At 51.9% G+C, this 14,556-nt stretch overlaps 2 protein-coding genes across 2 annotated transcripts in view; both read left to right on the top strand.

Annotated features, from left to right (window-relative positions):
- LOC102251844 (cholesterol 24-hydroxylase) overlaps positions 1 to 965 on the top strand; it is a 46,296-nt gene extending 45,331 nt beyond the window's left edge. The window contains exon 16 of the mRNA XM_014549052.1: positions 778 to 965. Within this exon, the coding sequence (XP_014404538.1) occupies positions 778 to 965 (188 nt within the window). The remainder of the gene's footprint in view (positions 1 to 777) is intronic.
- EML1 (echinoderm microtubule associated protein like 1) overlaps positions 1 to 14,556 on the top strand; it is a 153,560-nt gene that overhangs the window by 16,093 nt on the left and 122,911 nt on the right. The gene's annotated exons all lie outside the window — the stretch shown is intronic.

The following is a 14,556-nucleotide window of genomic DNA, read 5'->3' as shown; positions in this document are numbered from 1 at the left end:
GGGGAAACTGAGATGTGCGTCTGCTGGCCGAGGAGGGGCCTCCGGGGGGAGGTGCCGCCTGAAGGAGGGTACAGGGCAGGAGACAGGCCCTAGGCCAAGGGTCCACACAGGCAAAGGCTGTTTCACAGATGCGGAAACTGAGGCTCAGAGAGCTCAGGTGACCCTCCCAAGGCCACCGCCCCCAGCCATGATGTGCTCAGTGAGGGACGGCGTCTTGCCTCTGGGATGACTTGCAGTGAAAAGGAGCGTAGGCCCGGCCGGCGTGGCTCCGTGGTTGAGTGTTGACCTTTGAACCAGGAGGTCACTGTTCGACTCCCCGTCAGGGCACATGCCCGGGTTGTGGGCTCAACCTCCAATGGGGGCGGTGCAGGAGGCAGCTGATCAATGATTCTCTCTCATTATTGATGTTTCTATCTTACCCTCCCTCTCCCTCTCACTTCCTCTCTGAAATCAATAAAAATATATTGAAAAAAAGAAAGAAAAGAAAGAAAGGAAGAAAGAAAGAAAGAACGAACGAACAGAGGTCTAGGAGTGGAGTTGTCTGGGTGAGGTCAGCACGTGGACCCCAGGAGGAGGCAGTGAGGGTCCCCTGTGCTCTCGGAGGTGGCACCCTCTATGGCTTTGGGGGTGGGGAGTGTTGACCAATATGAGTCACCTCTGAATTAGGGTGGGTCTCTCTCCCTGCGGGGGGACTCGGGCCAGGAACCCAGGCGGGGTGGGGCGCCGGGGAGCAGGGCTCAGGGTAGGACCCACAGTGATAAATCAGAAAAGTATCAGGGTGGCAGCCCTGCCCTGCCCTGCTGATGCAGGAGGCAGGAGGCGGAGGGCTGGCCACCAAGGCTCTTCGTCCTGCTGGGCCGGGAGTCCCTGCAGCAGCGGGAGGCCTCTGGCTGGGCTTCCCCTGGTCAGCAGCCTCGGTGCAGCTCCTTGGCGTTCCCGGTGACTTCTCTTTCTTTAGAACCTGAACTCAGATCACAGGGTGGGGGGTTCTGAGCTGCGTGAAGCTCTGAGCCTGTCCTTACGGAGCACCTCTGCTGTCATCAGCCTCGATTTCTAGTGCCTATCACCCAAGGCCAGTGGTTCTCAGACCTTGATGTGCATGCTGGTCCCCTGGGGGAGGGGCCCCCCACAATGACACATTCCTGAGTCCCACGTACGCCGTGGAATCTGGGGCTTCCCATGTGGTTCGCACGCCCCTGTCTCAGGCACCCTCCAGCACGTTCACTCAATGCCCAATCACGTCCACTTTCTCCAATCCCCAGCCCCGCAGTCCTCACACAGCCCTCACACAGCCCTCACACAGTCCTCACACAGCCCTCACACAGCCCTCACACAGCCCTCACACAGCCCTCACACAGTCCTCACACACCCCATCTGTGTGCACTCACACCCATGCTCCCAGGGTCGTGTGGGCCTGGTACCCACACAGACACACAGACATACACATGTGCACGCAGGCCGGTCACACGATCCGCAGGGCCCTGTGCATAACGTTCGAGAATGTTTGAACCATTTTGAGATGGTAGCAGCAGAACATTGAACCGGCACGGGCCCTGTGTGACAGCAGGGGTCACCCCTGAACAAAGAGGACATTCGGGTCACACATCCCGGGACCCTCAGGGGTGACCTTGCCCACAGCGTGCACCGCACACGCTCAGGGGCCCACTCCCCTGGGTGGCATGTCTTTCAGGCGGACTGTTTATCGGGACGAGGAAGTGGGCTGGTGAATGTTTAATAGGCACAGAGTTGAGTCATGTGTGAATTGCTTGTAAGCAAGAAGCACCAGATGGGGTATGAAATGAATCAGTGTCTTGGGTTTCGTGAGTAACATTTTGGTTGGGTTCTGACTAGTCTGGGAAAGCTTTTCGGCTCCCCCGCTCCCACCCAAATCCACAGGAAACCGGCCCTGATTTCATAGTCCAAACGCCACAAAGCTCACCGTACGGAGTTCCGTGGACAGACTTCTCTACCCGACAAATTCCGATGCGTGGGGGCACCGTTCCTACTTAGGACGGAGAAGAGGACTTCTCACACTCATTGAGCACCTACTATGTGCCGGCCCCTGTACTGCAAAACGTGTGATGTGCACACAGTATCTATGCACCACTGTTTGTAAGTGCCAGGCACGGTGCCTCGTATACAGTCGGTGCTTATTGCTGTATTTCATCAGAGCCCAGGATCCCCCTGACTGTGCGATGCCCACCCTCTTCTGGCCGCTGAGGAAGAGGAAGCACTGCCAGGCAAACCCGGGCCCCAGCCAGGCACTGAGGAGGGGCCACGCTCCAGTCCTAGAGGCGCTGGAAGGAGGCATCAGCCTTCCCAGTCAACAGATGGCAAGACCGAGGCCAAGAGAGAGTAAAAACCAGCCAAGTGGCGTTTTGGCTCTTGCTATTATGTGATCCGAGGCACAGGAGGGCTGATTACTGAGTTCCACCCACTGTGTATGCAGGGTTGTTTGGGGAAAGACACCTGCCTCAGTTTCCCTGGAATGCTGCTGGTGTGTCCCCTCCTGGGCAGCCTGGGGGCTAAGGGATTCCCGAGGGCGGAGGCTTCATTCTCCGCGCCTCCCCATATTTGACCCAAGGCAGGCACCGTGGGGAGCGTTTTCTTCACAGCAAGGTGTAGAGATTGGAGTCATTTTGAGGCCTGGAGGCCTGCGCTGAACCCAGGACCTCCCCTCAGGCAATAATTCATTATGTGAGGATTTTTCACAGACAGCAACTGGCCTTGGAAGGCAATGAGCTCATGAATATGCATAGGCTCATCCTCATAAATTATGCATTGGATACCGGGCTTCCCGGGGAGGCTAGGAGGGCTGGAATGGCTCAGTCCGGCAACAGAAGGCTCCTGCACAAGGGCTTCTCGTAAAGCTCACATCCCTGCCCGCCCTCCCTCCCGTCACAACGAGCGCGGTCAGGCTCGTTCGCACGCGGGACTCTGGTTCTCAGAGCGTCTGGGTCTCCCTGGCTGGTGCAGTGTGGGTGCGCCTGCAGGGCGTCGGGTCAGGCCCGCTCTCGGCTGCGGCGGCCCTGGGGGCAGCTAGTTCAGGCCCCACAGCGGGAAAGCTGACGCCCAGACATGGGATTGACGTGTTCAGATTTAGGGCTCATGTTCCTCCGAACTGGAGCCTACTCGGGTCCAGGTGGCCCTGACATCACCCAATAAGCACTGGGCAGGGAGTCAGGGTGGGGCCCAGGTTCTAGAAGGAGGGGGAGGGAGGGGATCTGTTCGACCCACCACAGGTGTAGGGCCAGCAAGGGGCACCCGGCGCTCCCTGGAGCCAGCCTGGGCCTCCCAGAGGTGCTGCAGGGCACACAACGGGCGTGCCAGTCAGGGTTGGGGGTCCCTGCAGGGCCTGCTTGGCTCTCCCCAGGGGCCCTCCCTCCTCCTGCCCAGATGCTGCCACACCTGCCCACCTTCCTGGTTTCACTGACCCTGAGGTTCTGTGGTGGCCCAGTGCTCCCTGCAGCCACGCCTCAGCCCGCCTTGCGTGCAGCGGGGACCACTTCTCTCTGTGTGTGTCCTGTGACTGCCGGCGCCATTCCTGCTATCGACAGCCACCACGCGTGGGCATGCCAGCCTCCTGGCCCCCATCCCCCTCGCAGCCCGGACCGGGATCCGTGCATGTCTTATGGACCAGGCCTCAGCCAGGGAGGGGGCCCTGAGGGTGGGGAGCATGTCGCCTAAGCTCAGTCACTGTCCCCAGCGCGGTGGCTCTGGGTGGAGTCCCAGCTGAGCCTTCCCCGCCTCACCTGCCACAGGGCCGCGGAGCCACCGCAGACACCGTGAATCTTCACGGTCAGGAACGAGGGGCCAGGCTTCGCCCACTCCTTTAAAAAGCACCCAAAGGTGTGTAACAAGCAACACCTCTGCCGAAGAGGCTCCAGGTGGAGGAAAGGCCCATGAGATCAGCTGCGGTGGCGCCACAGGAACCCAGCGCGGCGGTTCTGAGCAGAGCCGCCCGATCAAGCCGCCCATACAAGGGGATCGCCCATTTCCCCATTTCTCCCTGACCATGTCACATGGGGTCCCCACATTGCTGCGTCATCTCCATAGTGACGGCTCTTACCGACTGCCGGACATCACGCATGGACCATTCCTTACCTTGGGCGTTGCTGTGTGGGATTTTTACATCACTGTTCAAGGGAAAAATGACTTGCAACCATCTGCTAACTTAATTCTGACGTCACATTACCAGGGGAGGCCGTCTATGGACCCCTCCTCCACACAGCCAGCCTCCTATGGCACACGACACACTTTTCTTCCCGGCCTCGCTATGAGGGCTCAAGCCCCAAACGCAGGCCACCAGCCCCCAGCATCCATCATGGGCTCATCAAGTCCGCACCTCCCGGGCTGGACGGTCCCCGTTCGGGCCTCCCCGGCCCCATCGCAGGCTGAGCAAACCTGGACACTTGCCCTCAGACGGTGCCGAGCTGGGGTCACCTCACGCGGGTGCCTCCCGTGTGCATTTCGCTCTCTGCTGCCCGAGGGTCACAGAAATGACCAAGGCCTGGCCCTGGGGGAGCCGCAGCCAGGGGGGGAGGGGGAGAACTGAGGACTCCCGGGGAGGAGCCAGAAGCCCTTGTTGGCAGCCCCTAATGTCCACCGAGGCTGTGAAACACTTTCTGTGTTTGAAGAGCTTTCCAAAGGTCAACTCACTCAATCCTCGCCGCACTCTTAGGACACCATTATTCCCCCACCTTACAGACGAGGAGACCGCGGCTCAGAGAGGCTGAGAGCCACACCGCTTTCATGGCAGAGTCAGGATATGAACTCAGGCCCTCGGGCTCCAGAGTCCATCATGAAAACCACCTCGCTCCTGTGGGCTCTGTGGGGCCAGCGTCAGGCCACCTCTCTGCCCTTCCTGCGGCTGGCACAGGGCCTTCCTGGGGAGGTGCTCAGTCAGTGTTTGCTGGATGGAGGCCCGTAGGCCTGATGTGCTGCTTGTGGATAGCACTGTAGACAACCAGGGCCGGCGGCAGAGCCGTGGGGGCGGGCGGAGGCTGACACACAGACCAGCACCCTCACTGATGGATTTGGGCCCCAGGGCACCACATCCTGCTTCCAAGGGCTGCAGCCTGGTGGAGCGCGTGGCCTTGCCGACAGGGCGAGGGGAGGGAGGGTCCGGCAGGCTTCCTGCAGGGTCTCCGGCAGAGGTGCCGCTGGAGAAAAGGAGGAGGAGGCTGATGGGGGAAGAAAGGAGAGAGGCCGCACCTGCATCACAGCCCAGGGACAGAACAGAAGAAGCAAGGGACCACACGAGGCCCACAGAACCACGCCCGCATGGTGAGCCACGGACTCAACTTTCTTGATAGACCTCAGGCTTGGCCAGGAGTAAGTCCAAGTCTGTGTTCAGGGACCCCTAAACCACTGCCTTGCCCAATCCTCAAACTTTTATTGTTAAAAAAAAAAGAATAAAGTTTTTATTGTGATAAAATACACATGGAAAATTTACCATTTCTTTTTCAGATATATTTTTTATTGACTTCAGAGAGGAAGGGAGAGGGAGAGAGAGATAGAAACATCAGTGATGAGAGAGAATCATTGATCGGCTGCCTCCTGTACGCCCCACACTGGGGATTGAGCCCACAAACTGGGCATGTGCCCTGACCAGGAATCAAACCGTGGCCTCTTGGTTCACAGGTGGATGCTCAACCACTGAGCCACCGTGGCCGGGCCCATGTTAACCATGTGTAAGTGTACAGTTCGGTGGCATGAAGTACATTCACCCTGCTGTGCCACCATCACCACCATCATCTGCAAAACACTTTTCATCTTGTCAACCAGAAACCCTGTCCCCATTCAACACTCAGGCCCCACCCCTCTCCCCAGCCCCCGGCATCCGACATCCTGCTTTCTGTCTCTATGCCTTTGACTGCTCTAGGGACCTCATGTGAGTGGAATCATACAGTATTTGTCTTTTGGTGACTGGCTTAGTTCCGATAGCATAACGCCCTCAAGATTTATCCGTGCTGTGCATGTGTCAGAATTTCCTTCCTTTTGAAGTCTGAGTAATATTCCATTGTGTGGAGGGACCATGTTGTGTTTATGTATCCAGCTGTCCATGGACACTCGGTTTGTTTCCGCGTTCCGGCAACCGTCAATAACGTTGCTATGAACATGGGCTGTATAACGGTCTGTCTGAGCCCCTGCTTTCCATCGTTTTGAGTGTTTAGCCAGAAGTGGGATTGCTGGATCACACGGTAATTCTGTTTTTGTGGTGTGATTTGTTCTTTTCTGAGGAACTCAATCACTATTTTTTAATCACACCTAGATTAACTAGCAGTTTTAGGGAAACTTACCAATGACAGGATAAGCCAGGCATCACATGCTAACATCACTTAGTGTTTGATGAATGGCGCCATCATTCTCGGCTTAGAAACTGGTTTGAACTCTTCACCATTGAAATTCCATTGGGCAATGTTGCACATCCACCAGAATCAACACCAGTAATTTGTTCCACTTGGCAGGGAAAAATGTTTGAAATCGAGCGAAGCCAGCAGATATCCACAACCCCGTGTTGCCAAGCAGCAGTCCTGCTCAGAAACGGCCAGTGCTTTTCTTGAGAAAAGGAGGGACCAGGGTTGGCACGGAGACAGCAGGTCTGTCGCTAATGGAACAAGGCTGGCCGCTGGGTTTCTGTAGGAAGCAAAGTGCCATCCATCATCGTGGACTGTGCACTTGGAAAACGCGGCAAGTCCACTGGGAGTCACAGTTTTCCAAAGGCCCTTTTGCTGGTTCTGCTGATTCATATTCCCATCATTCCTTCCCTGCATAATATTTTCCCATCGCCATGGTGACGGCATGAGAAGAAGGCGTAGTGAGAAACTTCAGGGTTTATTCTTTTTTTTTTTAATATATTTTATTAATTTTTTACAGAGAGGAAGGGAGAGGGATAGAGAGTTAGAAACATCGATCAGCCGCCTTCTGCACACCTCCCACTGGGGTCGTGCCCGCAACCAAGGCACATGGGCTTGGCCGGAATCGAACCCGGGACCCCTCAGTCCGCAGACCGACGCTCTATCCACTGAGCCAAACCGGTCAGGGCAGGGTTTATTCTTATTTCACAGAACGGAGGTTGGACTTCTGCTGAAGGGTGGGCTGTGTGTTCATATTTTAAGGGGAAGAGCTGGGCTCCACTAGGCAGCGTTTACTCTCCGAGCGAGCGAGCGGGGACCAGGGACCGAGAGGGCGGGCAGCGGGTCCTCGCTCCGGCGCTTTCTAGCTGGGTCTGGCGCTCTCTACCTGTTGACCATGGGCAAGACTCTACTTCCGTTAGCCTCTGTTCCTTTCTCTGTAAGATGAGAGGGACGATGGAAATTGGGATTCTCCGTGGACCTGATTGAGGAACTGCAAGATGTTGACAAATTGTAAAACCATATCCCCTTTCAGAAAAAATCACACCCAGAAAACAATTGCACAGCCCGTGGTCCAGGGCAAGGTGCTGTGGCAGGTGCTCTGCCTCACATTATGTTGGCTGCTTTCCTCATGGCCGCCCCCAGCCCCTCATTCACACACACACACACACACACACACACACACACACACACACACACACACCTGGGACCTGGAGGGCAAGAAATTTACCTTGTATTTATCCCAAACCCCCCATACTGCCCAGCTCATTAGTTCATTCGGAACAGGCCTCAAGGGGCTCTTGAATTCAAATGGGAATCCAGCCAATATTTGCCGGGCCCAGTCTGCACCAGGCTGCGGGGTCACATAGATAACCCAGGGAGGGGCCTCAGTCACCTGATTCTGGGACCTGCCTTGGGTTTCCTGGGGGTGAGGGACAGAGAGAAGCACCCGGACTTTCAAGGGCATCCAAGTAAGATGCCCTTTAAACCTTATCTCAGAGACTTTGGGAGCAGAGGCGGGTCTCAGAGCTGAAGACGCGCGGCCATCACATTGCCCACTTTAAGTGAAATTCTCTGAGGGCAGAGGTGATGTGGAGGAGGGAGAGGTCCAGGGAGTAGCCACGGCCACCTGAGAGCCAGGGTGATGTCCGAGCTGGAGGGTGAAGGACCACAGCGTTGACGGGGCTCGACGCCATTCAAGGAACTCAGTAATTCCCCGTGGCTGGAGTGTAGACAAGGGAGGAGGCGGAGAGAAGTCAGACAGGCCCCGGGCCAGGAATGACCACATACCACAGCACCGACTGGCAGGCACCCGCACTCCCAATTATGTGCATGCACACCGGACAGACAGCTGGTTCAAGGGGGCGACTCAGAAATGCCTTTGAAAGACCCCCCACTGCTGCTTGTGTCTTTTTTGTCAGCAGTTTGGGGCTCCAGGATGACCCCAACTGGCACTGGTCTGTGGTTTGGAGATGGAGTTAAGACAGCCAAGTACTGCAGACCTCTCCACGTCGAGGGAAGCCTGTTGCTCCTCCCCCTCAGCCGGGCCTCTGGAGACTCGCATTTGCCCGGGACTTGCCCGGGAAGCAGAGGAGGAGCAGCACGAAGCGTCGCTCTGTCAGGGCAGCCAGGCAGGGGTTTGCAGCACGCTGGGCACTTGGGGCGCTGGGGGTGTCAGCGTGCAGACAGCAAGGCCTGCTCTGCAGGTGGCACCCTAGGCACCTGTGGGGACACTTGGCCCACGAGCAGGTCCTCTTGTGGGAAGAACTTCTTCCCGAGATGCCGAGGAAAGCACCGTCCTCCAGGGCGTGGCTCTGGCCCGGGGCCGCGGCAGAGGCAGCAGCAGGTGCAGGCCCGGGAACACCTGCGGAGGCGGCCCCTTTGAAGGTGGGGCTTGCACCCGAGTTCCACAGAGCTCATCTTCAGGGCTCAGCGCTGGCCCCAGGCCTCAGTCACCGCGGCCTCCCGGCAGTGGGCAGACAGACAGTGCCTCTCTCCCTTCTGGGGGTGTCCCTCTATCCCCGGCCGTGCATTGAGCTCAGCTTCCTTGGTTACTGTGGTCAGTGTGATGTCACTCCTGGGGTCTCACATCTAGTGAGTGGGATGCCAATTGTGTGCACGTCTCCACACTTACCCATCCCCTCCTTCAGTACACCCGTCTGGACCAAGGACGGGCCGTATGTGTTTCCGCATTTGGACAGGTGTCATGATGCCCTCTGGATGTACCTGACTTTAACTGTCAGGTTTTCTCAGGAGAGTACACTGGGGACACTCAGTTCAAATGCAGGGAAAATTACTCCGAGGCCGCATCTCCCAGATCAGCCAGCCAAGAAGAGGGGAGAAGAGCAAGACCCCCAAGTCCTCTTTATTCCGTTGCTGCCTCCCTCTCTCCCTTTGCCTGGGAATAGAAAGGGAGGCTCAATTGGGCGTGATCTAGCCCTGTCAGCCCCTTGCGTTTCCCACCAGTCCCTGCTGTGTCCTCCAAGTTCCTGCCACATGACATCCATAAATGTCACACACAAACCTTCCCTCCTCCTCACATTCGCTCACACCATTGCTCTTTTCTCCTCACCCACCCAGTCCCAATAATCTATAATATAAAAGCATAATATGCTAATTAGACCGGACGTCCTTCTGGACAACCTTCCTGACGAAGCCAGGGCTGCGAGGGAAGCCCGGGTCCCAGGTGCCACAGGGAAGTTGGTGCCGGCAGCCGGGGGAAGGAAAACCTGCTCTTGCATGAATTTCGTGCACCGGGCCTCCAGTACCTAAGTGTTATTGTACCATTCTTCCCCGTTTTCCTCCCAAGTAAAGGATTACATGGTCGTTTTGTAGGAGTCAGAGCTAGTTCAAATTCCAGTTGACACTAGCCTAGTTAGTTTACCTCCACGGGCCTCAGTTTCCCCATCTGAAAAGCAGGGGTGATAATACCACCTGTCCAAGTAACAAGAACTATTTAACGGTGTAATGGGTTGAACACAGGGTCTTTGCACATAATAGAAGCTCAATAAACATTAATTCCTTCTCTTTTTTTATAGCAATTTCCATTAGTATTATAATGACCTGCCTCACCCACTAGATGTTGAATTTTACGGGGTTTTTGATTCAGTCCTCTGTGTTTGCCCTAGAAGAGTAGTTTTCAAACCTTTTTAAGAAATGAGCCACAATGAAAAAAAATGTTTTACATTAAAACCCATATGTATAAATATCAAGTAGGTCAAGGTACTCTCTGTCATTACTGATTTTTTGTTTATTTGTTTAACTGTTCTATAAATTGCTGAGAGAAGCATGTGATTGCGGAACTGTCTATTTCTCCCCTTTAAAGCTGTCCATTTTTGCTCTGTATATTTTGAGGCTCTGTTATTTGGCACATATACATTTACTTTTGTTATCTTTTCCTGATGCATTGATCTTTTAATCATTATGAAGTATCCCTCTTTAGTTCTAGTAGCTATTCTTTGTTCTGAAGTCTGTTTTATCTGATATTAATATATTCACTCCAACCTTGTCATACTTACTGTTTGCATGTTACATCATTTTTTATTATCTGTTTGCTTTCAATCCACATATATCTTTATAATTAAAGTGGGTCTTTGAGGGCAGCATATAGTGGTATCTTACTTGTTTTTTTCTATTCCAGTAATCTCTGCCTTCTAACTAGAGTGTTTATTTTGCCCATTAACATTTAATGTAATTATGGCTTCACTGAATATGGGTCTATCATTTTATTATTTATTTCCTGTGTGTCACCTGTTTTCAATTTCTCTATTCCCTCTCCTGCCCTTTATGGGGGATTCTGTTAATTTACCAATTGACTTTTCTGCTGTACCTCTTTATATTGCCTTTTCAGTGGTTGCTCTAGGGATTATACATCTTAATTTTCACTGTTTTCTTAAAGTTAATATTATACTACTTTACATAAAATGTAGGAACTTTGCAACCATGTAGGACCATTTATCCTAATTTCCACCACCCTTTACCCATAAAACAGTGTGATAGTTATTGCTTCAAACAGTCACAGGTAATTTTTTAAATAAGATTTTTAAAAATGGTTTTTTATATTTCCGCAAATACTTACTATTTTTTATGGCTTTCATTTGTTAATGAAGACCTGAGTTTCTCTCCAGCATCATTTCCCTTCAGACTGAATAACTTCCTTTAGCATTTCTTATAGTACATGTCTGGGGTGAGGAATTCCTTTATTTGAAAATGTCTTTAATTCATCTTCATTCCTTAAAAACTGTTTTTTAAAGAATGTTTTTATTGATTTCATAGAGAGGACAGGAGAAGGGGAGAGAGAAAGAAACATCAATGATGAGAGAGAATGATTGACCAGCTGCCTCCTGCATGCCCCCTACTAGGGATCCAGCTCGCAATCCAGGCATGTGCCCTGACCAGGAATCAAACCATGACTTCCTGGTTCATGACACTCAACCACCTTGCCACACCAGCAGGCTCATCTTCATTCTTGAAAGGTAATTTTGTTGGCTATAGAATTCTGAGTTGACAATATTTCTTCTTTCAATACTTTAAAGATGTTGTTACACTATATCCTGATCTCTGTGGTTTCTGATGAGCTGTCCACAGTCATTCAAATCATTGATCCCCTGTATGTGATGTATGATTTTTCTGTCTGTTTTAAAGATTTTTGTCTTTATCTGTGGTTTTCAGCAGTTTGACTACGATGTGCCTAAGGCATATTTTTCTCCATTTATCTTACTCAGATTTTGCTGAGCTTCTTGGAACTATAATTTATGTTTTTTTCCAAATGTGGAGAGTTTTCAGCTAGTATTCCTTTAAATACTTTTCCTTGCCCCATTTTCTCTTTTTTTCTCTTCTGGCACTTTTAGGCTTCTGGGGTTGTTTTACATGTCCCCAAGGCTCTGTTAATGCTATTTCACCTTTTCTCTCTCTCTCTTTTTCAAATTAGAAAATGTTTATTCATCTCTCTTCAAGTTTACTGATTCCCACCTCTCCCACCCCCCCTGGTCATTTCCATTCTCATTCTGGGTTCATCCAGTGAATTTTTTTTATTTTAGATAATGTGGTTTCCAGTTCTAAATGTTTTATTTGTCATTTAAAGTGTGTGACTCAGTGGTTTTTACTATGTTCACAAAGTTGTGCAATAATCGCCACTATATAATTCTAAAACATTTCATTACTCCCAAAAGAAATCCAATACCCATTAGCAATAATTCCTCATTTCCCCTTCTTCCCAGTTCCTGGCAACTACTAATCTACCTTTTGTCTTTATAGGGTTTCCTATTCTGGACATTTTCTGTTAATGGAATCATACAATACTAGTGGCCTGGTGCACGAAATTCGTGCCCTCAGGGGGTGGGGGTCCCTCAGCCTGGAGCCTGCACCCTCTCGCAGTCTGGGAGCCCTCAGGGGATGTCCGACTGCCATGGAGGCGGGAGAGGCTCCCACCACTGCCACTGCGATCGCCAGCCTTGAGCCTGGCTTCTGGCTGAGTGGCACTCCCCCTGTGGGAGCGCACTGACCACCAGGGTGCAGCTCCTGCATTGAGCGTCTGCCCCCTGGTGGTCAGTGCATGTCATAGTGACTGGTCGTTTTGCTGTTCGGTCGATTTGCATATTAACCTTTTATTATATAAGATGGGGTGTTTTGTGACTGGCTTCTTTCACTTAACATAATGTTTTCCAGGTTCATTTATGTTGTAGCACGTGTCAGTACTTTAATCTTTTTTATGACTGAATAATATTCTGTTATATGAATACGCAATATTTTGTTTACTCACTCATCAGTTGCTGGACGTTTGGATGGCTTCTACTTTTTAGTTATTATGAATAATGCTGCTGATTAGTTCAGTTTTATATTTTACATTTATCGACTGAGATGTCCTATTCTTTGTATGGGCATATTTTTCTTTACCTCATTGAGTAAAGTTGCTTTAAAGTTCTTTAAATGTTATAATAGCTGCTATAAAGTTTTTTTTAAAAAATGTTTTTATTGATTTTTCAGAGAGAGGAAGGGAGAGGCAAAGAGAGATATGCATGTGCCCTGACTGGAAATGGAACCATGATCTCCTGGTTCATGGGCTGACACTCAACCTCTGAGCCACTCCAGCTGGGCTAAGGTTCTTATGTAATATTTTCAATATCTGGGCCATCTTAGGCGAGGTCTCTGTTGATTGGCTTTTTCTTGAGAATGGGTTGCATTTTCCTGCCCCTTCATGTGGAGAGGGATTTTGAATTGTATCCTGGACATTGTGAACATTCTGTTGTGCAAACGGATTCTGTGATACTGTTTTGAAGCGTGCTGATGGTTTGTTTCAGTGGGCAACTCACTTGTTAGACGCAAACTTCAAACTCTGTGACACTTGTGGGGCACAAAATGTGGGGTCCTCCTTCCCTGGCTGTCTCCTTTACGAGGCTCCTCCCTACTCTCCAGCTACCCTGGTGGCCCAAGGCCCCCTCCTCCTCGTCCAGGGGGACCAGAGGCCTCCTACTGGCAGGGACCACCTTGCGCTGCCACCACAAATGTGGCTGCGCTCAGGGCAAAGCCACCCAAATGCGATTGATTCTTCCAGGTTTTGATGTTGCTCCAAACCCCACCTGCTTTTGTTTATTCTCTAGAGCAGTGGTCGGCAAACTGCGGCTCGCGAGCCACATGCGGCTCTTTGGCCCCTTGAGTGTGGCTCTTCCACAAAATACCACGTGCTGCACATGGGCCATAAAGATTCAATCGCACTGTACGTGCGCGCCCACACGTGGTATTTTGTGGAAGAGCCACACTCAAGGGGCCAAAGAGCCGTATGTGGCTCGAGAGCCGCAGTTTGCCGAGCCGCAGTTTGCAGACCACTGCTCTAGGGCCTTCAGGGCGTTGCTCTGTTATTTTGTCTGCAGTTTGTAGATGTTGCCTGCTGCAGGGTTGACTTGTGAAGAATTTACTTCTCCATACAGAGAGGACTATATACATTATACACGTATTGAATATATATATACTTGAAACAAACACAAATACACGTATATTGGAAGCAACAGGTTCATGAATGAATACCCACCCTACTGCATAGGGACGTATGATAAACCCAGATGTTTTCCGCTCTGCTCCACAACATTTCATTTTTAAGATACTCGTCTCGGTCTCTTGCTAAATTGATTTCATGACCCAGGAGTGGGGCACGGCCCACAGTTTGACCCTTGGCTCCATAATGGCTGGTTGACCAGGAGCAGGTGCTCTGTCTACAAGCTCATTGAGAAGATAAATGCAAGCACTTCCCCTCCCCCACCCAAGGCTCTGAAGGCTCTGAAGGCTCTGGGTCCTGAACATACTGGGAGCAGGGTGGTCACAGTGCTGTCCCCACAGATGGGGTGCACATCTGTGTCCCCTCCCCCATGCCCCCCTCCAGGGCCTACAGTGACCAAAGGCCAAGTGAGAGTCCTTCAGGGACCCGGCCTCACTGCTCACCATCATTCACACACGGTACATGTCCCCGAGCCCCCAGGGAGCCACATAAGGCTGCCAACTCCTTACAGTGCTAATTAAGGAATTTTAAAAATGATGACTCTCTACTCTGGCCACCATTTCATAAAAGAAATGCTATGAAAATGTCAGATGGACAATCTCAGAATTCGGCAAAGTCCTAAAATTAAATTCATTTTGTGCCACGACAAATGCAGTTCCCTTATTTCTCACCATCCTCCCTCCCTCCCCGCCCCTCCCCGCCCACGCC

This window comes from Myotis brandtii, unplaced genomic scaffold, assembly GCF_000412655.1.
Source record: "Myotis brandtii unplaced genomic scaffold, ASM41265v1 scaffold535, whole genome shotgun sequence".
Taxonomy (NCBI): Eukaryota; Metazoa; Chordata; class Mammalia; order Chiroptera; family Vespertilionidae; genus Myotis; species Myotis brandtii.
Note: the sequence above shows the minus strand (reverse complement) of the source record. Positions and strands in the feature narration are given on the sequence as shown.